Source organism: Ostrinia furnacalis, unplaced genomic scaffold, assembly GCF_004193835.3.
Source record: "Ostrinia furnacalis isolate ACB-3 unplaced genomic scaffold, ASM419383v2 OfSCF1092, whole genome shotgun sequence".
NCBI lineage: Eukaryota > Metazoa > Arthropoda > Insecta > Lepidoptera > Crambidae > Ostrinia > Ostrinia furnacalis.
In genome coordinates, this window is record NW_021131331.1 from 32,099 (window position 1) to 48,480 (window position 16,382).

At 40.2% G+C, this 16,382-nt stretch overlaps 1 protein-coding gene across 3 annotated transcripts; it reads right to left on the bottom strand.

Moving 5' to 3' along the window:
- Positions 1-2,809: 2,809 nt before the first annotated feature.
- On the bottom strand, positions 2,810-14,979 carry LOC114351117 (WD repeat-containing protein 48 homolog). 3 transcript variants are annotated; one of them, XM_028302183.1, is made up of 5 exons: positions 13,296-14,978; positions 12,309-12,473; positions 10,351-10,450; positions 8,680-8,765; positions 2,810-5,351 (listed from the first exon to the last, which is right to left on the bottom strand). In XM_028302183.1, the coding sequence occupies exons 1-5, from the start codon at positions 14,808-14,810 to the stop codon at positions 5,256-5,258; spliced, it is 1,962 nt and encodes a 653-aa protein (XP_028157984.1). In that variant the 5' UTR covers positions 14,811-14,978; the 3' UTR covers positions 2,810-5,255. The 3 variants fall into 3 exon arrangements, with proteins under 3 accessions (XP_028157984.1, XP_028157983.1, XP_028157985.1); XM_028302182.1 differs by lacking the exon at positions 8,680-8,765 and having other exon boundaries at positions 3,234-5,351; positions 10,265-10,450; positions 13,296-14,977; XM_028302184.1 differs by lacking the exons at positions 2,810-5,351; positions 8,680-8,765 and adding an exon at positions 9,467-9,636 and having other exon boundaries at positions 13,296-14,979.
- Positions 14,980-16,382: the final 1,403 nt, after the last annotated feature.

Sequence of the window (16,382 nt, forward strand, 5' to 3'; positions counted from 1 at the left end):
AAAATCAACCCTGCGATTTGAAAAAAATAAAGATGTAAAAATTATGATGTCGGGTTCAGGGATGTCAGAAGTAAGAAATTATTTTACATAGCGCCTCTAGTCCCAAACTAAGCAAAGCTTGTAATTTAAACAAACATGGCAATATACCATTCTGCTTGCTAATTGGCCGCCAAGCCCTTGGCCAACTCAGTAACCAATGACGGACGATTGTCACTCAACCACAAAGTACCGCGTAAATTAAAAGATATTTTTTAATTAAAAATATTAACCAATAATATTTTTTGTTAGATCAAATATATTTTAAAGTTAAGTTATACATAGATCGAAATGTATTTATTAGGTGATCAATATTAAAAGGCAAACTTGATATAAAAATCATCAAATTAACAAAATTAAAGATCAATAACTAAAAAAGAGGATCAAATATTATTTTTGTTTACCAAACATTAAAAGAGTAGGTTAAACATAAATATTATGTTACCTTTAATGAAGATCATTCATAATTTATCCGTAGATCAACTAATATAGACCCAATAATTAATATAAAGATAAAATATAATAAAAAACATCATTTATTTTTAAAAGTGCACATACAAAAAAGATCAATTAGTTTTTAGAGGATCAAATAATATTGTCCCCATTTTTTTTGTCTCATTTTTAATTTTTTTAAGTGATTTTACGGGTTTGCGCTACACCACTAACGTCTGAAAATAATGTTTCCGGTATCTCAGAACTATCATTCAACTACAGTCTGCAAATCAGACATATTGCTATGATGCAGTTCGGTAAAATTCTTTGACAATTTTGAAAATTCGGTCAGATCAAACGCTACGCGGAAAATGTCTGATATTGGTATTTGGGTATTTCGCCAAAAATGGTCAATTTTGCCTAATTTCCTTGGTACGAAATATTTTTTGTTTTTAACTATTTTTAGTTTCCCATAGCATTAAGTAGCAAAAACTAAGCTAATATATCTAAAAGGGGTGTCATAATTCGTTTCAGAAACAAAGTTATAATGTCATGAACTTTTGGTAGCCAAGGAAATTATTATAAATATTTTTTTCTCTACGTTTTCTTCTGTGATTTGCTTTTTTTTGTTCGACCCATTTTTGTGTACCTTCGCAAGCCAACATAGCAATAACTATTGTATCATTACGACCTTTTTACACAACTAAGGAAGATAAATGCAGTAGATTGAGTTTAGAGTTAAAAACAAGTTGTTCTATATCTATTCTGATACCCATTTCTTAAAATGTCAATTTTAAACTTATTCCAATAAAGAAATACTCAAAATTTTACTTTACGCCGAATTAAAAATGGTCTTTTATAATTTCCTAGGCCATTTTATGCCAAGGAAAACAAGGAAATTAGGGCCACAGAAATAAGATTTATGCCTAAAAGACACCACAGACAAAAACCTATTTACCCTATGCATTTACTATTTAAATCATGGGTTTACCCCTATAGACACTACATCTGTGTAAATAAACAATAAAATTAATCCATTGTTTAGTTGCAAAAAGCCGTCCAAAGAAATTGACTTTTTAGTAAACAAAAACCCAAGGAGGGACCTACTTATGCGATTTGTCGCGAAACTGGTCAACGCAGTACTGTCCTGCCTCGATGGCCTTTTGGGACGAAATGGCCGAGTGTAACGATGCTGTGCATTACATTCTAAGTTCTTTCGTTTCGTTACTACAATGGTCGAAATGAAGACCCAGGGAAATTATACTTTTGACTCGGACAAGAACTTAACTTCACTTTATTTCCTTCCTTTAAGTATTTGGCATTTAATGTTTTGATTTTCCGATAGCCAAACGTTTCTCAAAAATAAAGAGAGTGCTATTAGAATGAAATTACGCTTCAATTTGTTATAGTGTGCCTTCATTTTGGCAGACAACAGTAATGGACATAACAAGGAAATTAGAAAAACGACTTTTGATTAAGTTTTTCTACGCTATTATTTGTAGTATCTGCTATTGTAATAGCAAAAACAAATAAAACTTTTGATGAACTTTCCCATTAAAATAGTTTTATACGTATAGATATAAAAAAACATGTGTTCGCCTGCCTGGACACAGAAAATTTACTGTTTCGGCGAAATACCCATTTTCGAGTTCAGGATAATCGTATCTATCGATTTGATGCGGTTTTGGCCGTATTGCTATGAGACAAAAATTTTGGTCGTGGGCTCTCGTACTATAGTCTTCTCAGTGGAGAAGACACTTATCATGCAAAGGGCACTACAACTCATCCGCTCATAGTCGGAAGACTGATTGCAGATGAAGCACAGAAGAAGAAAAAAAAAAAATTCTAACTTTATTCAAGATTATATTTCTTTTATTTGTGGTATGACCACTTATCTCAGACCTATGACGTCTAGGGTTCGATCCCAGTGGGGACTTCTTCTGTACGGTTGATATACGGACTTATAGTTTTCCTGAGGTAAAAAAACTCTTTTCCGCATTAGCTTGACAACGCTTTCCTTAATTTCAACCAAGAGCATTCCCGCGCTGTCACCGCTATTGAATAATTATCAAAGTCAAAGGGGTTTGGTCGGTTTTTAGACCCGTGTCTGTTATCTTGGCCATAAAGGAAGTAACTGGAGTACTTAACCGTAGGACGTCCACCCACAAGGTGGACCGACGACCCTCATAAAGGTAGCGGGAAGGCGCTGGATGCAGGCCGCCACCAACCGGCCATTGCATTGTGGAAATCATTTGGGGAGGCCTATGTTCAGTAGTGGACGTCCTAGGTGGCTGAAATGATGATGATGATGAAAGGAAGTAACAATAAATCAGAGAGACCATAATTTATAACGATATTTATTTTATAATTCGATACTTTCACGCTATTTAAGCACAATGTCGGATAAATAATAACAACGTCTATCTCATAGGAAACCAATACAACGTTCTCAGCAGAAAAAACTAGTTCATTACATCTTAAATATCTAATACAGCTTCATACAGTTTCATTTCGACATTTTACATTAGGTTATTTGATAACCTACGCATACAATATTATAATGTAGAAGAACCAGTCAAAACATTTACGATTTTTTTTTTACATGTATGAATTAAAATTAACACATATCTTTAAGCCAAATCGGAAAATATGAAAGAATGACATCCCTGAACGTTTAAATATGACATTTTAAAAGATTTGTAGGGTCAACAGAGAAGGCCAAGTTGTGGGAAAAATTTAAGAAACTAATTACTTATTTGTAGTGTTTTCTTTTTGGAAGATTAATTATGTTTAGATTGTCAAAACTGGAATGTCATCAAATCATAACAGAAAATGTTTTGTACTCTTCACGTAAATAGCGTCCTTTCTCCATTCATATCAATAAATCCAAGCTATTCACTATTTACAAAATGTTTAAAAATAAGCAAAACAGTACATTTCACCAGACCAAAATGTAATTCATAACATTTGACTCAAAATAAGACGAAATTCTTAAGTAAATTCTAGTTATTCTACATTTTGTTTAATAAAAAAGAAAAATGCTACGATATGAAATAAATTAAGGCATCCTATACACCTTTAGTCCTTTATGTTTTAAAATTCAAATTCATAGAAAAGTTTGTTTTGACATAAATATTTGTAGGTCAATTTTATTATTGTGTATGGTACGAAAAAGTCCAATTAGAGCTCGTAATGTATGTAAAAATAAGTATAAATCGTGTTGTGCAAAAATATTTGAAATAAGTCCATATGTAGGTAGATAAAAGCTTTAGAATTAATCGTTTAGAATACAACAGTAGCCGTTACCATACCATTAAATTAGAAACTTGGCCAAGACACTGCCGTGCCCCTGCATCGTGAAATAAGAAAGATATAAAAAGTTCTCTTACATTTGCCAAATTCTTAGAAATACTAGCAAAACAGCAATATTTAGTATATAATTTATGGAGTATAAATTGCGAGCGTTCTGCAAGCACCTTGTACGTTCACGAATATACTTTACAATACATTCAAAATTCCATACACACATCGGCAAGAATACTTCACATTAACTCAAACATTTGATTTTCCATGCAAAATCGCGTGGCACACACGAGGATTTTTTAGAAATATAGTTGTATGATACCATAAAACAAATACTTAGGTTTAAGTCCCACAGCGAAAGTTGAGGGGATAAACACAAGCAAAGGCTAAGTTGCACCACCTATCTTTGACCGTAACTATGACGATAACCGGTGTTTTTTGTATGGAGTTTGACAGATTTTTGACGTTTGTCAAAGTTAAAGTAAGACGGTGCAACCCAGCCTAAGATTTACATTGGAATATTATGTCGGGCTAACGTTTTGTGTAGTCAGACTGACAAGTGCCTTTGTCTCGCTTGCACACATTTAACAAGAGCGAGTTAGATAGTGTATTCGATATTTGAATATTAAAATGTGCTGTGTATTCAAGTATTACATCAGTGTATGTGTTCGCCTCAACTTTCGCTGCGCGAATTATATCTATTTGTATTGGAAAACCAATAATTCATTTCATGTTAGGAAATTATTTCAATGACAATGATAAAATCTCGTACACACGCAAAAATGCGAGGTTTCAGCCAAAATAACAAACAAGACAATTTGGTGACATTGCATAAAAACTTCATAAACATTGTAAACATTAGGAAAAATAATGTGGTCCACATTTAACACGGCATTTTTCAAAGTATTTCATATAAATCGAAAGGGTACTTGACTGATATGTTATAATATAAAATCGTTTAGGTAGTTTCCAACATACTTTGAAACTTATTAGCTTGCATTAAGGTCCAAAACAATAAAACATTTAAATCAACATCACAGGTTTCGTACTGTCAAAAATAAATTTTAAGTCCATTTTTTTTAATGTGTACTTATTTTAACGGGTACTTAAAACTAAACTGAGCTTTAGGCCGTTAAATTGTCTTATTAAATACCAAGTCAAATACCCTATTGTTAGTCAAATGTTCTGTCTGCAAAAATCCAGAGAACACACGTTGGTATTACGCCAAAAAGGAATACAGAAACAATTGTTGCTAACTATAAGATAACCACAACAATCGGCCATTTTGAAATACATTTAAATTTTGACAAGTAACAAGAAAGACGTCACCAAATCCAATATGGCTACCGATATTCCATTCTATCTCTACTTACTATAGACATAAGAGTCAATTTGTCTCACCACAAATACGCGTATCACTCGAAGATGCATCGGAAAGAGCAGTACTTTTTTATTTGTGACCTGTACAGGTGTGCGCTGTACTTTCATTGTTTTAGAACTCGGTAGTGGAGCGTGAACTCAACGTTGGACTTCCAGATGAAATGGCGGACTGTCCGGAGATCCATGTTTGGGTCGAGCACCTGGAAATAATGATAAATTGTTAGAATAATGTTAATTCGCTCATACAACGAGGTAGTTCGCAGTGGTGGAGACATTGACATATTTAATAGCAGTTTTCCCCGGTACAAGAGATTGTTAACAGAAATCTTTAAAAATAAATAATCGTCCTCGACCCTATCCAATGTTTACCCTATTTTTATGTATATTTACATTTGTCTTAATATAAGTAGCTTTATTTAATACTAAGCATGTTGTGTACGCTGATTTTGGATCTCTGTTTAGTTATTTAATATTTTGTTAATTTCATGGCTATGTAATTGACAGTGATCTGTTTGTGTATCTATTTTAAATAAATAAATAAATAAATTAAATAGCTGTGTGTGATCCGGTCAGAGTAGAAAGACCACGGTCACTCAAGAAATATGCTGACACCAGGCCTCTCTCTCTGGCCTTCGAGGAGAATTTACGCCTAGTGTTCCATTTTGCTGGTGAATGTCGCCTTCCTACAGTGGAGACTCAATCACTGATGATGTTGGTTCTTGGTTATCCCAAAAAGTGGCCTATATTCATTTCCACGGTCCAGTCCATTTATGAATAAACACCAAATAAAAATTCAGACAAATGTGGCATTTGTTCTATTGGTGATCGTAGCATAACAATTCCACTATTACCAAAATGCAGACAAATATGGCTTCTATTACAGTAGTAACACTATTTCGTTCTCACCTGATCACAGCACAACAACTCCACTCATTCCTCCAGCACGCAATACTTAGACAAACAGAAGTGGCATCTAATCCACTTGCAATAAGCACCATTATTACTCTCACCTGATCAGAGCACAGCAACTCCACTCGCTCCTCCGGCGCGTCGTTCCTGCTCCCTTTCCCAAAATGTAGACAAACAGATGTAACTTTATTTTTATTTATTCCATTTGTAATAGGGGCCATTTTCGCTCTCACCTGATCACAGCACAGCAACTCCACTCGCTCCTCAGGCGCGTCGTTCCCGCTATCCTCGTTGGCGCTCCCGCTACCTTTCTCACTTCCCGCGCTAGCTTCGGACGCGTCTAAACTCGGCCAAACAACTATGACATTTATTACAGTGGCAATAGACCGTATTTTCGCTCTCTCTCACCTGGTCACAGCACAGTAGTTCCACCCGTTCCTCAGGCGCGTCGTTCCCGCTATCCTCGTTAGCGCTGCCGCTCCCCTTCCCAAAATTCAGATAAATGCAGCATCTGTTACAGTAGTAACAAGCACCATTTTCGTTCTCCGATGACGTCAGATTACCTTCCTAAATACAGACAAATGTGGCATCTATTGCAGTGGCAATAGACCCTATTTTCATGGCGCTGCCGCTTTCCTTCCCGCTCCCCACCCAGCCAAACAGAAGTGGCACTTAACACAGTTGTAATTATGGTCTACTTTCGTTCTCACCTGATCACAACACAACAACTCCACTCATTCATCCAGCGCGTAATACTCAGCCAAACAGAAGTGACATCTAATGCACTTTCAATAGGGACTACTTTCGCTCTCACCTGATCACAGCACAACTCCACCCGTTCCTCCGGCGCGTCGTTCCCGCTATCCTCGTTGGCGCTCCCGCTCCCCTTCCCAAAATTCAGACAAAATTAAATGTGGCATCTATTACAGTAGTAACAAACACCGTTCGTTTTCCGATGACATCAGATTACCTTCCTAAATACAGACAAATGTGGCATCTGTTCCATTGGAAATAGACCCTATTTTCGTTCTCACCTGATCACAGCACAGCAACTCCACCCGTTCCTCCGGCGCGTCGTTCCCGCTATCCTCGTTGGCGCTCCCGCTCCCCTTCCCAAAATTCAGACAAATGTGGCATCTATTACAGTAGTAACAAACACCGTTCGTTTTCCGATGACATCAGATTACCTTCCTAAATACAGACAAATGTGGCATCTATTGCAGTGGCAATAGATCCTATTTTCACTTTCACCTGATCACAGCATAGCAACTCNGTTATCCTCGTTGGCGCTGTCGCTTCCCTTCCCGCTGCCCGCGCTACCCCGGACCCACCCAGACAAACAGAAATGGAACCTAACATAGTAGTAATAGAGTCTATTTTCGCTCTCACCTGATCACAGCACAGCAACTCCACCCGTTCCTCCGGCGCGTCGTTCCCGCTATCCTCGTTGGCGCTCCCGCTATCTTCTGGGGCGCTCCCGCTATCTTCTTTGGCGCTCCCACTCCCCTTCCCAAAATTTAAGCAAACAAATATGGCATTTATTCTAGCTGCATTAAGTGCTACTTTCGCTCTCACCTGATCACAGCACAGTAGCTCCACCCGCTCCTCCGGCGCGTCGTTCCCGCTATCCTCGTTCCCTTCCCGCTTCCCACCCAGACAAACAGAAGTGACATCTAATACACTTGCAATAAGTACCATTATCGCTCTCACCTGATCACAGCACAGCAACTCCACCCGTTCCTCCGGCACGTCGTTCCCGCTATCCTCGTTGGCGCTCCCGCACCCCTTCCCAAAATTCAGACAAATGTGGCATCTATTACAGTAGTAACAAACACCGTTCGTTTTCCGATGACATCAGATTACCTTCCTAAATACAGACAAATGTGGCATCTATTGCAGTGGTAATAGATCCCTGGGGCGCTCCCGCTATCTTCGGCGCTCCCGCTCCCCTTCCCAAAATTTAAGCAAACAAATAAGGCATTTATTCTAGCTGCATTAAGTGCTACTTTCGGTCTTACCTGATCACAGCACAGCAACTCCACCCGTTCCTCCGGCGCGTCGTTCCCGCTATCCTCGTTAGCGCTGCCGCTACCTTTCCCAAAATTCAGACAAATGTGGCATCCATTACAGTAGTAACAAGCACTATTTCCGTTCTCCGATGACTTCAGATTGCCTTTCCTTAAATTCAGACAAATGTGGCATCTGTTCCAGTGGAAATAGACCCTCTTTTCGCTCTCTCTCACCTGATCACAGCACAGCAACTCCACCCGCTCCTCCGGCGCGTCGTTCCCGCTATCCTCGTTGGCGCTGCCGCTTCCCTTCCCTATCCCAGCGCTAGCTAAAACTCAGCCAAACAACTATGACATTTATTCCAGTGGCAATAGACCCTATTTTCGCTCTCTCTCACCTGATCACAGCACAGCAACTCCACCCGTTCCTCCGGCGCGTCGTTCCCGCTATATTCGTTGGCAGTCCCTCTCCTCTTCCCAAAATTCAGACAAATGTGACATACATTCCATTTGTAATAAGGACCTTTTTTTTTCATCTGTTTTCTGCCCCAAAGTTAGTTCTTCGAGCTATGTGACAGCTGTAAATGTGCAATTTTACAAAAATTCTCACCTGATCACAGCACAGCAACTCCACCCGTTCCTCGGGCGCGTCGTTCCCGCTATCCTCATTGGCGCTGCCGCTACCTTTCCCGCTGCCTGCACTGGCTCCGGACGATCTTTTCCCACAAATGTATCAGTCACATTCAGACAAATGTGGTCAGTATCACACCTGCAAATAAGCTCCATTTTCGCTCTCACCTGATCACAGCACAGCAACTCCACCCGTTCCTCCGGCGCGTCGTTCCCGCTATCCTCGTTAGCGCTCCCGCTACCTTTCCCGCTGCCTGCACTGGCTCCGGACGCGTCTAAACTCGGCCAAACAACTATGACATTTATTCCAGTGGCAATAGACCCTATTTTCGCTCTCTCTCACCTGGTCACAGCACAGCAGTTCCACCCGTTCCTCCGGCGCGTCGTTCCCGCTATCCTCGTTAGCGCTGCCGCTACCTTTCCCAAAATTCAGACAAATGTGGCATCCATTACAGTAGTAACAAGCACTATTTCCGTTCTCCGATGACATCAGATTACCTTCCTAAATACAGACAAATGTGGCATCTATTCCAGTGGAAATAGATCCTATTTTCACTTTCACCTGATCACAGCATAGCAACTCCACCCGTTTCTCCGGCGCGTCGTTCCCGCTATCCTCGTTAGCGCTGCCACTTCCCTTCTCGCTGCCCGCGCTATCTTCGGACGCGTCTAAACTCGGCCAAACAACTATGACATTTATTACAGTGGCAATAGACCCTATTTTAGCTCTCACCTGATCAGAGCACAGTAACTCCACCCGTTCCTCCGGCGCGTCGTTCCCGCTATCCTCGTTGAAGCCAAACAGAAGTGGCACCTAACACAGTAGTAATAGAGTCCATTTTCGCTCTCACCTGATCACAGCACAACAACTCCACCCGTTCCTCCGGCGCGTCGTTCCCGCTATCCTCGTTGGCGCTGCCGCTTCCTTTCCCACTGCCTGCACTGGCTCCGGACGCGTCTAAACTCGGCCAACAACTATGACATTTATTACAGTGGCAATAGACCCTATTTTCGCTCTCTCTCACCTGATCACAGCACAGCAACTCCACCCGTTCCTCCGGCGCGTCGGTCCCGCTATCCTCGTTGGCGCTGCCGCTACCTTTCCCAAAATTTAAGCAAACAAATATGGCATTTATTACAGTAGTAACACGCTCCATTTTCGCTCTCACCTGATCACAGCACAGCAACTCCACCCGTTCCTCCGGCGCGTCGTTCCCGCTATCCTCGTTGGCGCTGCCGCTTCCCTTCCCGCTGCCCACCCAGCCAAACAGAAGTGGCACTTAACACAGTAGTAATAGAGTCTACTTTCGTTCTCACCTGATCACCGCACAACAACTCCACTCTTTCATCCAGCGCGTAATACTCAGCCAAACAGAAGTGGCACTTAACACAGTTGTAATACGGTCTACTTTCGCTCTCACCTGGTCACAGCACAGCAACTCCACCCGTTCCTCGGGCGCGTCGTTCCCGCTATCCTCGTTGGCGCTGCCGCTTCCTTTCCCAAAATTTAAGCAAACAAATATGGCATTTATTACAATAGTAACACGCTCCATTTTCGCTCTCACCTGATCACAGCACAGTAGTTCCACCCGTTCCTCGGGCGCGTCGTTCCCGCTATCCTCGTTGGCGCTGCCGCTTCCCTTCCCACTGCCTGCACTGGCTCCGGAGGCGTCGCCGCCGCCGACTATCTTTTCGACTACGTGTTCGGCTACTTTACGACATTGGATGAAGTCGTTGGCTACTAGGCGGTCCTGGAATAATGATAATGGGACATGTAAAAACTTAAAAAAAATAACGGTTTGATATTATTCTTTCATAGCCTTATGCGTAAATTGAAAGGGTCACGTTCAAAACTTTTTCTTGCTAATTGTCTACTCACGGACATTGCCCGCGGGCGGCGTGACCGGAGGGAGCGGCGAGCGTTTGGCGAACGAACGAGCAATGTTCGGTTCGCGAGCGAACATCTAAGAAGACGATCCTTGACGCACTCTCTTCAACGACTTTGCACAAAACGGTCTCGATAACATTGTAATTTATACCGAATAGATCATTAATTTCATACAGTCCACTCTTTTCATTTATAAACTTCCACTACACTCACTATCGAAGTAACACTAATTGAAAAGGCTAAAGCAGGGGTCGCTAAAATACGGCCCGCGGGCCATATTTGGCCCGCCACTGCCATCAATTTGGCCCACGACAGCTTAAGATGAAACCTATGTTTGCATAGGTGGGCAGAAAAAAATTAATTGTTATGGCGCTTGCATGTTGCAAGGAAAAAATATTATGGCCCTAAGGCTTCAAAGTTTGGAGACCCCTGGGCTAAAGTATAGAAGCAATAATACAAACAGCAACTATAATATGCCAATTAAGAATGCAGTACTGAATACCATATGGAATGAAAAATGTATTTAATAAAAAAAATTGTTTTTGCTATTGGAGTAATTTACAATAATACATTTATCTGCTAAATACAAACAACTGAAGTTTTTTCAATTTACCAACATAATTGAAATACCTTTATTTGTAAGAAATTAATTGCCATTGTATGGATCATACTAAAAGGCTGTTAAAAATAATCTGGGGGCACGGCAGTGCCCCCACCAAGTCGAGCAAAAAAGCGGCACGGCCGTACCATCCTTTTCTCGAAGCAATTCAGGCCATTTTCGACCGCCTGTAACTTCGTTGTGGATAAAACTAGAAGGCTAAATTTTCATTAGCTATGCAGGCATTGTAAAGACACGGTATATTTAAAATTTCATTCAATTTGAACCAGTAGTTTAAGAATTATAACGGGTCAAAGTTACTTAATTTTGTCACTCACTGACTGACTCACTGACTCACCGATCATCAAAACTCTAAGGCACTTCTAGCAGACCTAGAAGCTTCAAATTTGGAATATAAGTAGTGTTTGGTGTATGAATCAAGGAAAAACTAAAATATTTGGGGGCACGGTAGTGCAACCGCCAAGTCGAGTAAAATTTTTCAATTTCGGTCCAGTTTTCTAGATACATAACTGCTGTCTACAAAATACAAAAAGAAATGAGATCCCATCAAAAACAATACTTGTCAAAAAAACCAAGTCTCGCAACTCAGTTGTTCTACGGTAAAAAGTTGTGAGATCCATGTAATACCAAGTCCAGGCCAGGAAATCTTTAACGTTTTACATAAATATATTGACTTGGCCATCGCATGAAAACACGTGTAAATTAAATTATTTAGTGCGATGGCCAAGTCAATAATTTATGTAAAACGTTAAAGATTTCCTGGCCTGGACTTGGTATTACATGGATCTCACAACTTTTTACCGTAGAACAACTGAGTTGCGAGACTTGGTTTTTTTGACAAGTATTGTTTTTGATGGGTTAATATTATCCTCTATGTATTAAAAAAAAACCGTGTGGTGACGGCAGAATAGACATTTGTCACCAACCCCTACTCTTCCCGCGGGTGAAAAACATCAATCTTTTAAACTGCGATCTCCAACCCGCCTGCCAAGCGTGGGGATTAATAGCAAAACCCTCCACTATAGTGGAGGAGGCTCATAGTCCAACAGTGGACTGTGAAGGGCTGTTGCTGTTGTGTGATGAATTAAATAATTTTTCCCACCTTCTTCTGTCTATCCTGCTTGCTCTGGCAGCTGGAATGCGGCAGTAAGTAGAAGGGCAGCTTGTTGAGATTGGGAGCAGACATCTCGATGGCCACCTCAACCACCCAGGAGGGAACTGTCTCGATGAGGAGGTTGCCTTCGTTCTCGCCTCCTGCGTCGCCGACCTGGGGATAGTATAATGAATATTTTAGAAAGATAGATAGTTTTCGTTATGGAAATTTATTTATTTTATTTATTTATTTATTTATTTATTCATGAATAGAACGGTAGTACCAATTACACTATTCAAACAAGACGTAACAAAGCTCAGAATAACATTTAGGTAATTAAAAACAATTTAACTTAACTTAATTTAGGAAAAGTACATAAATCAGATGCGATTATTTTCACAGTAACCCAAACATTCTGCTAGTAACGTACTCCACCCCTCTGCAAATACGTCACATTTTGGGTTTTGGTCCAGGAAACGATTGAGAGCACTTAATGGAAATCCTTGGGGGAGGCCTTTATTCAGCAGTGGATGTCATTTGGCTGAAACGATTGAAGATAGTTTACCTAATTTTGGGCGATAGATACTTATCCGATCCAAATTGTGCTTTGTGATTGGGTAATTTTGTCCTACAGCATATTAGGGAGGTGTTAAACATTGCTGCTATACAATGTACATTATCATCATCTCAATTGCAAAAGCATGACCCCCTCAATTTTCTAGGATGCAAATATAGGATTTGGTGTACATTCCCCAAGCTGGATATCAGGATATCAGGTGTGATATTTGCAGTCCTATATTGCATTCATATGATTTGCCCAACTTTATTTGTAACTGTGGAAACTTAATTGGTTTAGGTGTTTTATTACTGCACCTAAGTTAAACTATATTGTAACTGTATGTTTCTCAAAAAATAAATAAATACTTGCCTTCTGCTGCATTGAAAAAAGTTATTGCCTAATATGATTAGACTAGCTAGAATAATTATTGTACTAACCTGAAGCCTATAAAGTGTTCTTCCGCCAACTTCACTGAATATCAGTGGAGTGTGCACTGGAACACTAAAGAAATTGTTCCCAATCACTTTCATGCCGGACTCGTTCACTCTGTTCGGATGGTTCCAATGTTCCAGCAAAGCTTGCAATAATAACGCACCAAAGTTGACCTTCTGATCATTCTCCGTTGTCAAACCAGCTTCTTTAGCACTAACCCACGCACTCAAGCAGTCAGTCTCATCTTGCCCCAAGTGTATCGTCAACATACCAGTCTTTAAATCAACGTTGAACCAATTGGGAACGTAAACCATTTTGAAACGTTTCTTCACTTCTTCATCGTAGTCAACCTCTCCTAAGTCTTCAACTTTGCAAGCCTTTAAGACGTCATATAACGCAACATTGTTGGCCGTGTCTTTCGTTAATATGTGACGTTTGTCATTCAGTACAGTGTAATGTTTGATGGCTGGACCACCAGGTATATGGTGGATAGGTTGCGTCTGATACACATTATTAGTATTATAATTATTTTGATTATACATATCCGAGCTTAAGGAGTTACGAGGTGGCAGCTTCCAGCAACGGATGTCAGATTCTGACGTTGAAACCCAAACGCCTTGTTGATCAGCTGTGAAACATAATTTCAGAATTGGGGCAGTCTCTTCACAGACGATCATGAAGTTGTCAGGGTTCCGTAGCTCCGTTATAATGACTAGTCTATCTCGTCCACCTGATATGATATGTGTGAAGTTTTCAGTGGCAAGCAGAGCCCATACCGCCTCAGAGTGGACTCGAATCGTTGACACGCATCTCTGTTGTGACAACGACCATAGTTTTATAGTTCCATCGGAACTTCCTGATACACACTGAGATCCGTCTTGGCTGACGACTAAAGCCTTGACGTTGTCAGCATGGCCCTTCAGTTTCATCAGCCGTGAACAGTTACGGGGGTCCCAAACCCGCAGAACCTTTTCTGTTGAGCCACTGACAAGGATGGTGCCGGGTGGGTTCATTGCGAGACTATAAATTGACTCTTTATTGCCAACGAGGCTTGAAGTTGTGACTGTGTTGTTACTGGCAGTTAGCGCAGTCAATGTGTTGACATCCCACAGGAAAATGGCGCGGTCCAAACCCGCACTGGCGACCTGCTCTTTGTCCTTCGCATAGGCCAGCGTACGAACATAGTCTTTATGTGTGCGAAGCGTGGACATGCAGAATCCTTTAGGCGCATTCCACACCTTCACAGTAGTATCAGAAGAAGCACTTATTAGATTCTTCCCACCGCAACACAGCACGATATCGTTCACCCAGTCAGTGTGGTGTTCCATGCTCTGGATGTACCTATCCTGCACTCCTGTTGCTGTATTCCAAACCCGGATAATTCCATCGCGACCGGCGGAATACAATCTGCCCTGTATCGGGTCCAGTTGGAGCGAGCTAACGCCATTTTTATGACGCCTCTCCTCCTCGTCACGTATCACAAACGACACTTGGGTTTTCTTACGCATCGTTGTGCCCATTTTCCGACATCTTCAAACGAAATTAGGAGTAAAATACGGGATTTAAAGCGAAAAAATGATACGAAAACTTGTTTCTATTTTTTGACGTTTCACATGACATTTGACAGCTGAGAAAGAAAATGGCAGCTGACTGGAATACAGCGATGCAATTGGTCGAGTCAGAAACAGTGTCATCGTATGATCCAATCACAAGCAAGAAAATGACAACGTTTTAAACCAATCACAGAAAAGATGCGTTCAAAAATAAAAAATCATGAAGGAGAAAACGCAAAACTTTTATTAGTTTTTTTTTGTATAATATTTAAAATTACAATGAAATTGATCACACACTGCTAGTACGTACGTTTATATTCTTTCAAGTCTTTCTTTATAGAAATCGTGTATATTTCGACGGTATATTTAAGTCCACCGCTAACTTCACTTTTAAATTCAATTTGCACGTAACTGTCGTTGATTCCTCCGTGGGTTATCGTGGGAATGCCTTTTTTCTTGGGAGAGAGGTCCACACATGCAATCCCAGTTATTTTGGTGCCCGCAGGGTATGAAAATGCAACAGTTTCATGTCTTCTGAAGAATAATAAGCCGTGTTTCTTCACTTCAGCATACGACATTCGCACACCAAAGTCGTATCCAGCAATCAAATCACGAGTAGCAACGAAATTGCACAACAAAATCACTGCACAAATTAATTTTATGTTCAGCATTATTTTTATTTACGAAATAATGTTGTTATTAGAGTCAAAGTCATCAAGAAACTGATAACTGTATGAAAAAACTGCAAGGGCAGATATTCTTAGTAAATAAGTTTTAAGGCGAAGCTCTTTCAGAAGTTATTTTTATAAATTACTTAAGTACTAAGCTTAAAAATATGATGTCTCTATCTCTATCTATCTTTTATGCACTATGGGGGGTTGTGTTGTGCTGAGTTTTCTCTAATGACCTTAGTGCTGCAAGAAAAGTGCAGAATTACCTTACTTATTCTATTAATCTTTGGTGCTATATAAGTTGATTAATGAGGTGATGAGGCGAGCTTAATGACATAATGCATTCTCTGCCAGTTAACCTTCGGGCTAAACAGACAAAATCGTTTGGTAGTGATTAATAAGGCAAAATATATGAGAAACAATGTTTTTTTATTAATTTAAATACCTAATAGTCTTCCTCTGAATATAAATTAATCGTAACTATGTATTATCATAAAATTATAAACATTCGTTAAATTGCGTTTGTCTCGTGTTATCTAAACCTCTGACACTTATTATTGCGAACATGAATGAAGTAATAAACAACTAATTATTGAATTTTTATCTAACACTAGCGGCCGCCCGCGACGTCTTATGCGTGGTCCCCGTTTTGCCCCTTTAGAAGTGGAATTTCGTAAAATCCGTTCATAGTGGATGTCTACCTACACCATATACGTCTGATGTTTTACGACATCCAGGGAAAAAGTGGTCTTGAAAGTATGTAAATCTTACCTGTAACTCACAGCCTGCTGCTGTTTTTCCCGATAATATCATCATCATCATCATCATCCTCATTTCAGCCATAGGACGTCCACTGCTGAACATAGGC